The sequence below is a fragment of the Capsicum annuum genome, chromosome 3 (assembly GCF_002878395.1).
Source record: "Capsicum annuum cultivar UCD-10X-F1 chromosome 3, UCD10Xv1.1, whole genome shotgun sequence".
In the NCBI taxonomy this organism is placed as follows: domain Eukaryota; kingdom Viridiplantae; phylum Streptophyta; class Magnoliopsida; order Solanales; family Solanaceae; genus Capsicum; species Capsicum annuum.
In genome coordinates this window covers 236,454,060-236,463,544 of record NC_061113.1, presented here as the reverse complement: position 1 = coordinate 236,463,544, position 9,485 = coordinate 236,454,060, and the positions used below count along the sequence as shown (strand labels likewise).

Here is a 9,485-nt window from a genome sequence, read left to right as displayed (position 1 = left end):
CCCTAAACAAAGACACTTTAAAGACTACATTGTAGATGTTAATATGGAAAAGATTTATATTTTCCTTTCAGAAAAAGTAAAACTAATTATGGTTACTTTTATTTTTCTTCCAAGAAAAAATAAAACATACTTTTGGTAAGAAAATCAAGGCAAAAATCCTAACAAATCTCTCCTTTTTTGCTTGATTTTCTTCACTTAATCAGCCTTCTTCACATCTTTGATCTTTGTTCTTCACATTATCTTCATCACTGTTGCTTGGCATGCTTAAAAATGGAGCTTTTGGGTTAAAAATATATGAACGCATTCGTGTTAAAAATATATGAGCCCTTTGCAGTGTTAAAAGTGGGTTTTATTTTTAAATATGCAACACCAGGATTATTGAAAATATGATTGAAATATCTTCTCCACATGTAGTTGGGCAAAAAACGTCATTATCGCCACACTTGTTGTATCTTGATTTAACACCGCTTTTGAACCTATTTAATCTCGTTTCATCAAATTACTGAACCTTTTAACCGTAGGCTCTGATACCACTTGTTGAGTTCAAAATTGAGAGGGCGTCATGCGGAAGCTATAAATTGCAAATTATCGTGGTGATAATTCAGACGACAAATAAAAATATACTAAAAAGATATATTATTAATATGATTCGGTCAAACGACCTACATATGAAAAACTAATATTGAAAAACTTAAAACCTATTGGAGAAATCTTCCCCTAAACAAAGACACTTTAAAGACTACATTGTGGATGTTACTGTGTTGTGGTATGAGAAAGTCTATTTATAGAGTTTCAAAATCTTTTTGTCAAATATGAAAAAGTTTTATATTTTTCTTTCAGGAAAAGTAAAAGTAATTATGGTTATTTTTATTTTTCTTCCAAGAAAAAATAAAACTTAATTTTGGTAAGAAAATCAGGGCAAAAACCCTAACAAGACGTTGATATCTCACTCTCTTTAAGAAAATTCAAGCCCACTGCAGCAAATGTTTTCATCGGTCCAGCAGTAATCTTCTTGACTTGCCCTGTATAGAATACAACAGTCTTCTCACTAAAAACAACAGAACAACTCAACAACTCTAGACAAGAATTGAATTCAAAGTTCCACAAAAAGAACACCTTCCTACAACTAATAAACTCTATTTTTTACTAAGTTTTGTGAACTCTATTGATCTTGTACTCAAAAAAAATATGTAAGACCATCTCTAATTACAAGAAAGGAAGTCTTTCATGCAATGAATAAAAATAAATTAGGGACAGTAAAGATAAAATATCAATGGCCTAGAGGTTACAAGAATTACCTATAACTAATGGCAATGACGATCATATTCTACCACCATAAAAAAAATAATGGCAATGACGATCATATTCTACCACCATAAAAAAAATAATGACAATGACGATCATATTCTACCACCATAAAAAAATAATAGCAGTGAATAAATAAAGAATGGAAAGTTATATGAATTTCAAGGTAAATGATAGTGAAATTCAGTTACTACTAATGAAGAATCAATTGCCCTTAATTGCAGCAAGAGAAACGTGCAACAATGCACAATAATCCCTACATTATTATGGAATCTTACTGCCATTTAAAAGAGGCAAGCAATATATAAAACATTTTAATATTAAAATGCCTCACATTAACAGTTTGTTGAGACTTGGCTGTTGGCAAAGTAAATTATTGTGAGTGATACATGCAAACAGAGACCCAGCTAGATTTCCCAAAATGTATATATTGAAAAGGAAATTGGCTTTGTAGCTTTGAAGGCAATTGCCAAATTTTCGGTCATCGATTTTACATCAATCAAATCCCAATGAGGGGCGGCAAATGAGCTATTAACGTTAAATTAATAAATAGATTGGAATTGATTGATGTAAATGAATTGATAGGTCAAAAATATGTAGAATCAATAAATAGATAGATTGATGTCCAAAAATTAGTGGGCATACATGGATTACCGCTGGGTTAAACAATGTATTATAATCCCAACTTTTCAATTCAAGGTTTGGTTTTTCATTTGTTTTTGTTTGTCTCTTTTTAGTTTAACACTCTATCTTCTAGGCTTAGGCTTCCAATTGAACAACATGGCCTTGCCGCCCGTCACTAGGAGAATTTAAGAAGATTTTTAGATCCTATAATCTTAAATTAAATATAAGTAGAGTGCGAAACACATCTACCACCCCCTTTAAGTTGGCATCAAGATGTGTTTTTACTGTTTTGTCTAAGTAGAATGTATCAAAAGGTTATTTAATTTTGTAGTCTTAAATATGTCATGTACAAAGTTAGAATTAAAGAGTCGTCAAAAAGAAGAGTGACATTCTTTTTTTGAGGAACTAAAAAGAAAAATAAGAGAAACAAATCAAAACAAAGGAATATAACTATAGCTATAAATAACCTATCAAATAAAATCTATTCTTTAAATTTGGTGATGAGACTTTTCATGAGCCAACTTAAACTATACACTAGACGCTAATCAAACCCAACTTGTAAATGTGCTAAATTTGAACAGATCAAAATAAGTTTACACGACTGCCCCCGAGTAAGACGGAACTGAATTGCGAGAATCATAATGTAAACATCATAATTGAATGAAGAATTCTGTCTGCATATACTGCAAAACACCCATTTATTAGGTTTTGAAATGGACCAGGAGATTGATCATAGATTTTCTCCAAAACACCTACAGCACGCGCTGAGAACAAGTGTGTCACACTCGCCATGCCATGTCACCGAAAAGTGCTAAAATGACACAATTGAGGTAAAACTATGTTTTGCAGATGGACAATTATACCAAGTTTGAACAGGTTAACACCAGGAAACACCAGGTTAAGACAATAATAGCAACAATTATCAAGCAAACCCTCTGGCCATATATGGAGGTTTTTTTATCTCTTTATTCAGCAGTACACATGATACAGAATCTCAAGTCATTCACCATATCTAACCTCTAGCAATCTGCAATAGTTCTAAATATTAAAAAGTAAAAGAAGCTCAAAATCCTTGACTGTCAGCAAGAGACGGGGATAAGGAAACCCTACAGTTACATCTACAGATTGGCTAACGCAGAAATGTCTATCTTACAACTATCCTATTGAGGCCACAATCTGTATACCCTGCAGCTAATAGTATACCTTCTCACTTACACGTCTATACAGACGACAACATGCAAATCAGAATAAATAACAAGCTTGTGTATTGGTAGCAAATCTTTGGAGTTGACTAGTAAATCAAGCATCACTGTCATCGCCTTCAGACTTTTCTGCATCATTATCACCCTCTGGTTCGTCCTCTTCTTCCTCATCACTCATGCTATTTATTACTTCAGTTATTATAGCCTTTACCTCTGCTTTTCTGTGCATCAAATCCAGATCAAAGTGGGTACCTGTAATGAAGTGCCAGTAACAAGGTTTGGAAATGAGAGATCGGTACAGCAGAATTTAGAATAGCAGGTTAGAATGAGCATTTGAGAAAACACACCTAGTTGCCTGATAATATCAGATAAAGTTGCCTGCAATTTAAGTAGTGCAAGAAACCTAATCAGTACAAAACTCAAGCACTTCTTTAATAAAGAGTATGAAGCTCAAGCACTTTCACAAAATAAAAATTGCACTACGACTTTTTCAATTGTAAATAGCAAGACTTACAGTGTTAAAATCCACTTTTTTCAGAATAATTGCTATTACTGCATGCATTTCTTCTCTGGTGGGCTCTTCCTGGGCCTTCTTTACACTCTTCCCTTTTCCTGTTCCAAAAGGTTCAACAGTAAGAGAAGTGGAAGATAACACAAAATTAGTAAGAGAATATGTTTGGCACAATAACAACCATTCTGACAATCATAGAATACATATGAACATCAGATACTGGACAATCACTGACATTAAAATGTGTTCTCTAAATGACACATCACAATACTGATTTTGAAAAAGGAGAAAGCCTGATCCCTGACATTAAAATATGTTCTCCAAGTGGCACATCACAATACTCTCTTCTTTTTTTTTTGAGAAAACGGAGAAAACAGATGATGTATCCTAGAAATGATACTCTTCACAACATCTCAGAAAAATAAACCTGAAGATCTTTAGCTTCTCACAACAGAGAATACTCAAACACATTATATTAATATTACCTTGAAAAGAAAAATTACACACCTTTTTCAGGAACCTTTGAAGTAGACTTGCTTGACTGTTTCTTGCTTGAAGTATTTTCCTTCACAGATTCAGTTTCTTCTTTTTTACTTTTCTTTTCAGCTTTTTCTTTCTTGGGTTTAGGTGTTGAATCGGTAGCAGAAGCACCTTTCTTGGAAGCTGAACTTGAAGGGGTAGATTTTGATGAACTTTTCAAGGACTTAGCAGAGCTACCTTTTTCTATGGCCTTCGACTTCTCTGCCACTTTACTCCCAGAATCCTTCTTCGCACTTTCCTTTGAATAAATTTTCTCATTAGACTTACTTTTCTTCAATTTCTCTTCCACTTCCTCTTTCTCATCTTTCTCAGAACCACTCTCTTCCTGATCACTTCCTTCTTTAGGAGCTTCATCCTCTTTCTCAGAACCACTCTCTTCCTGATCACTATCTGATGATTGCTTATCATCAGCTTCTTCTTCCTCAGTTTTTGATGACTGCTTGCGTTTTACCCCAACTTCAGATTTCTGATGCTTCTGCTTTGACCATGACAAAGAAGTCAGACAACCTTTCAGGTCAGGATTATAACAGGCATTTGCAGATAAGTAACAAATGAATAGCGAAAGGAGATAAAGAACTTGGGAAGCCCATGGGTCGGGATATAAAGTGTTTAGAAATAATGACAAAATCCATATGCTTATTTGTTCATCCCTTGCCAACAAACATACTTCTTAAAACAATCAAAATGCGGCTAATAATACTTTAAATACTCAAATTGATTGCTCGACAATGTCCATAACATTATGAGGAGCAAACCTTAGCCTAGCTTAACCTACCCATATTAAACAGCAACAAAAAGAGATTGACACCATGATAGCATCAAGGACAAGCATGAAATTTTGGAAGCTCCACGAAGAGGTCATTAGCAAGATCTCAAGTTAAGGAGTTGCAATTTAAGATTGCTGGACTTCAATGGGAATAAAGAAGTTAATTGTGGATGAAGAGATCAAGACTAACCGACATGAATTGGCTAAACTCACAAAAATTTTATGGTTCAAATTGAAGTGGGAGTGGGGGCAGAATGGGAACCAAACACCACCCAAGAGAAGCCTGAAAGAGATGCCTAAATCAGCACAAAAGAGGAGAAACTTGGCTCAAGCTAACAAGGAAGACGCCTAAAAATCAGGTACAGATCAAGATGCTTTCCTTAATATTAGGCACCTACATTGGATAGAACCATATTTTGTAGGTTTTTCCTCTTTGGGTATATCTCTTGTTTACAGCCATCTCAGCTCCGTTATTACTAATGAAATACTTTGCTTGGTGAAAACAAGAAAGAAAGGAAGAAAGAAAGAAAGAAAAGAAAAGAAAAGAAAAGCTAGGCGCTTAGCACAGTTAGGATCCTAAGTTGAAGTTTCCTAATTATTTTCTTAGTTTGTTATGGACTTGTTTCCTAATTTATTAGGGATATCTTTAATGTTCTCCTACGTAGTTAGTATTAATTTCTCTTCTTTTTTTCTAAGGATGTTCAACTTGCTTTTCGAGATTGTTTAGGTTTTTGTTTCCTTGTTTCTTTACATTTTTAGCCACCCATTAATCTATAAATAGGGGTGTCTTCTTTTGTTATTACATTCAAACTATTGTTAATATAATTAAGATGTTCCTTTCCTGCAGTTATGTGGGTGGCTAACTCTTGAATTTATTCTTCAACCTTCAAGAATAAACTTAATAAACTTAAAGTGGTAAGTTTAAATCCATCAAATCTTATTACTTTTATTCCAAAAAGGTGACAACTCTTGGCTTAATGTGTTTTGTATCTAAGGGGGGCGGGATCCATAATCTATTGCTTGCCATTATTCTCTACAAAAATAAGACTAGTTTAGGCTAATTGTTGTTGTTAGGAGCTATTTTCAAAATTTAGACTTGTCTTAAAGTTCTTGATTAATTCTTAAATTTCTTGATATGCTCTTGATTACAAGAAACTCTTTTCAACACTTATTCATTTCTAGTATTTACTTTTAAGCTTGCACATATTACTGGGCCCATAACGTGATTCTTGTCACACCAAATGAAGCTTGACAAGTTAAATCATTTTTCTAGTAGTGAAGACTGAAGACTTCAAAGAGAGACACACAAAACAACACTGACCAAAAAGAAAAGGAAATAGAGGTCGCACGAGCTAGTGTTATCAAAGACTCACTAATGGCCAGTGCTTGTCAATTCTGATATCTATTAAAACTCAATAAACTACTAGATAAATATGGTTCTTAACAAACACTTGGTGGCACTAGTAAGCATGACACCTGAACGAATATCTTGTTTCATTTCCATTCTTTATCAAAGAACATTTAGGTTCATTTAAATTGTTACCGATTTGAAGCTCAGAGAAATTAATTGCAGAACAAAAGTATCACTAACACAAGTTCTAGCTATTCAAACACTGTCATCAGTTGAGTATGCCAATTGGAATGATTGCCTTAAGTGGAGAAGGATGAGATCGAGAGTTAACCTTAACTGACTTATCCGAGGAACCTGTGCTTTTGCTAGCCGAGTCCTTTCTCTTTTGCTTCTTACCCGTCTAACATCAAAAAGAACACAAAAGGTTACAACTTCATAATGATAGACTAATGCTTATACACAAAGAAAGTTAAACACAAGAGGCAACTCCTCAAGACTCAAAGCACAGGAAGAAGCTTAGTAAATTCAACTACATACCTGTTCCTTATCAGCAAGCAAGGAATCTGTTGTCGGATGAGGAGATTCCAGGAATTCTAATAATTTCACTGAGAGCTCATCCTGAAAATTGATACAGGTGACATGTCAGATCAGAAAATAATGGTTGAGACATATCAGCTGTCAACAAAAGCATCCATTTGCAGAACATACCTTCTTTGCAGAAGTTCTGCTCACTGGGATATTGAGGACATCACAAAAATCCAGCAGCTTTTCCTTAACACACTTGTCCAGCTTCTCTTTGATTTTCCCCCTTTGTTTTTCCTGCTTGACAAAATAAAGTAGGCAAAAGATAATCCAATTACACATTCAATTAAGGGATTATTCAGGAACTTGATTACAACCATTTCCATGTGTAAATAAGATGAGAAAGTACAAAGGTGGTTGGAACACAATAGAAAGGAGATGGAAGCAAGATACCTCATTTTCGACCCAAACAAATCCTGAAAACTGCCCTATGTTTTTCTTCAAACTATGTACCTGAAAAGACAAAATCTCAAAGATCTCATCAAATCCTTACAACATTATCAGTAACACCAAGTCCTATAGACATAACCCCCCACCCCAACAAAAGAAACAGATGCACAGTTGAAGGTGCAAACCAAGAGAAAGCATCTCAAGTTTTAAGGTTCAAGACTTTGTAAGTAAGAAAATGATGATCACCTTTGTTTTCTTGCCATAAAGAATGTTGTGAAGCATTTGTAGGTTGTCATCCGGCTTTCTCTTTGATAGTTTATAAGCCACTGAAAAATTCAAAATATTGGAGATGTCGAGAGGCAGAAATAGTTTGTATCAAGCTTCAATGCCATGCAACTATTTTAAGTAAATCTTAGCATCAGAATCATAACAGATAGCAACTTTTTGATACGATTTACATTCTTGTTAGTGCAAGTGGACATGGCTCTACTTGAACACAGTTCTTCGCTGCCTCTGTCTATGTATGCAATTTATATGCAAGTGAACACTGATTTACTCTTTCTATATTGGGTGTTCTAAAATATTTTGACACTATTCCCTTTTAAATAAAACTTCCATATTTTCTTCCATTTTGCTGAACTAGTAACTACAACTTCCAAATTTTCTCCCAATATTACTAATCTAACATATAAGTCAATTTAAAATCTTAAACTCCATGTCAAATTAAAAAAAGAGTATAACATCAATGATATTCACCATGTAAGGGCAACCTGATGCACTAAGCTCCCGCTAAGCACGGGCCCAAGGAAGGTCAAACCATGAGGGTCTATTGTAAGCAGCTTTATCTACAAGAGGCTATTTAAACGGCTCAAGCCAATGACCTAGTGATCACATGGCAGACGTGGCGGATTCAAGATTTTCACTAAGGGGTTCGAATAGTAAGAATGTAATGCATGGAGTTTGAACTTGGAACCACAAAGTGAATTTTGAACCCACTAATCTACTAAATCAACCTCTAGACTTGTTGTCGGGTGATTCAAAATCTATATCTATAGACTAAAACACCTCGCCCCCTCCTAGATCCACCCATAAGTGTAATTTTTTGCCATAAGTGTAATTTTTTGCCAGGTGGGTTTTGGAAAACACCTCGCCCCCTCCTAGATCCACCCATGCATGGCAACAACTTTACGAGTTAGGCTAAAGCCGGATAATACTTCCATATTCACCAAGTAATGAAAAATAATACTTCCTTGCCTTAAGGAATCCACTTGATTTAATTCATCGTTAAAACTGTAAGTAAAACCTAATCCAATAAGAGGGAAAACAAGGCAAATGAGCAGTAGCAAAATCGTACCATTAGGTATATCCTTCAGCTGAGTACCACTACCCTGCATTTAAACACACTCATTCATAAGCAGGAAATTCATATCCTTACTGTAATAGTGACATACATTTACATCTTCATTCAACCAGTAGTTGGAACCTAAAATCTAATAAGTGAAAAAATAAAAAGAATCGAGAATTTTAGAATGGTACCTTCTTAATTGCCAATGGCTTAGGCGTAGAACTTCTAGCCTCTGAAGGCACGGAGTAGCGCTCCACAGTTTTCCTTTCCCTAGTCGGCCTTGAGATCGGTGTCACCGGCTCCTCTTCCGTACTCTCCTCCTTCTTCTTTCCCTTCTTCACTGTTTTTTCTTCTTCCACGTCTTTTTTGTCAACTTCCATTTCATCTACAGCCTCTTTTTCCTCCTTCTCTGGTGCTTCAACAGTTTTTTTCTCTTCTTCCTTACCTTGTACGGAAGATTCTTCTTCCTTTTCCTTATCCTTTGATCGTTGTTCCTCCATCACCTCATCTGGTTTCTTGTCATCTAGGGTTTCTTTCTCGGACGCCATAGAAGAATCACAACAACAACACTACTACTACTACTCCACAGCAGCAAAACAGCAAGTGATAACAAAAAAAAACCCTAGCTGCGTTGGGGGAATTTGGTTTGATACAGAGAGAAAAAAAAAAAAAACAGTAAGTAGTACTAGCAGATCTAGAATTGAAAAGTTAAGGGGGGGAAGGCGGGCGCCATTTGGAATTGGAGAAGCTAAAATACAGCTACAAATTTTCTAAATATTCGGGATTTCCCGGTTATGAAACCGTAATTCCCCCGCCTAGCTTATTGGGCTTATTATATGGGCCCCTAACTTCGAGGGAGATTTCCACAA

At 35.2% G+C, this 9,485-nt stretch overlaps 1 protein-coding gene across 1 annotated transcript; it reads right to left on the bottom strand.

Moving 5' to 3' along the window:
* Positions 1–2,848: 2,848 nt before the first annotated feature.
* On the bottom strand, positions 2,849–9,484 carry LOC107862887 (DEK domain-containing chromatin-associated protein 1). Its single transcript, XM_016708586.2, has 11 exons — positions 8,808–9,484; positions 8,626–8,659; positions 7,518–7,597; positions 7,275–7,334; positions 7,008–7,118; positions 6,837–6,917; positions 6,631–6,699; positions 4,150–4,657; positions 3,646–3,743; positions 3,479–3,509; positions 2,849–3,383 (listed from the first exon to the last, which is right to left on the bottom strand). The coding sequence occupies exons 1-11, from the start codon at positions 9,162–9,164 to the stop codon at positions 3,229–3,231; spliced, it is 1,584 nt and encodes a 527-aa protein (XP_016564072.1). The 5' UTR covers positions 9,165–9,484; the 3' UTR covers positions 2,849–3,228.
* Position 9,485: the final 1 nt, after the last annotated feature.

What these genes read in the sequence shown, in the direction of transcription:
- LOC107862887 (XM_016708586.2), bottom strand. Translation starts at nt 9,164, where the DNA reads ATGGCGTCCGAGAAAGAAACCCTAGATGACAAGAAACCAGATGAGGTG. An exon ending in GCTGAAGGATATACCTAATG is followed by an intron (nt 7,598 to 8,625) that starts GTACGATTTTGC and finishes TGAATTTTTCAG; the next exon opens with TGGCTTATAAACTATCAAAG. An exon ending in GCAGAACTTCTGCAAAGAAG is followed by an intron (nt 6,918 to 7,007) that starts GTATGTTCTGCA and finishes ATCAATTTTCAG; the next exon opens with GATGAGCTCTCAGTGAAATT.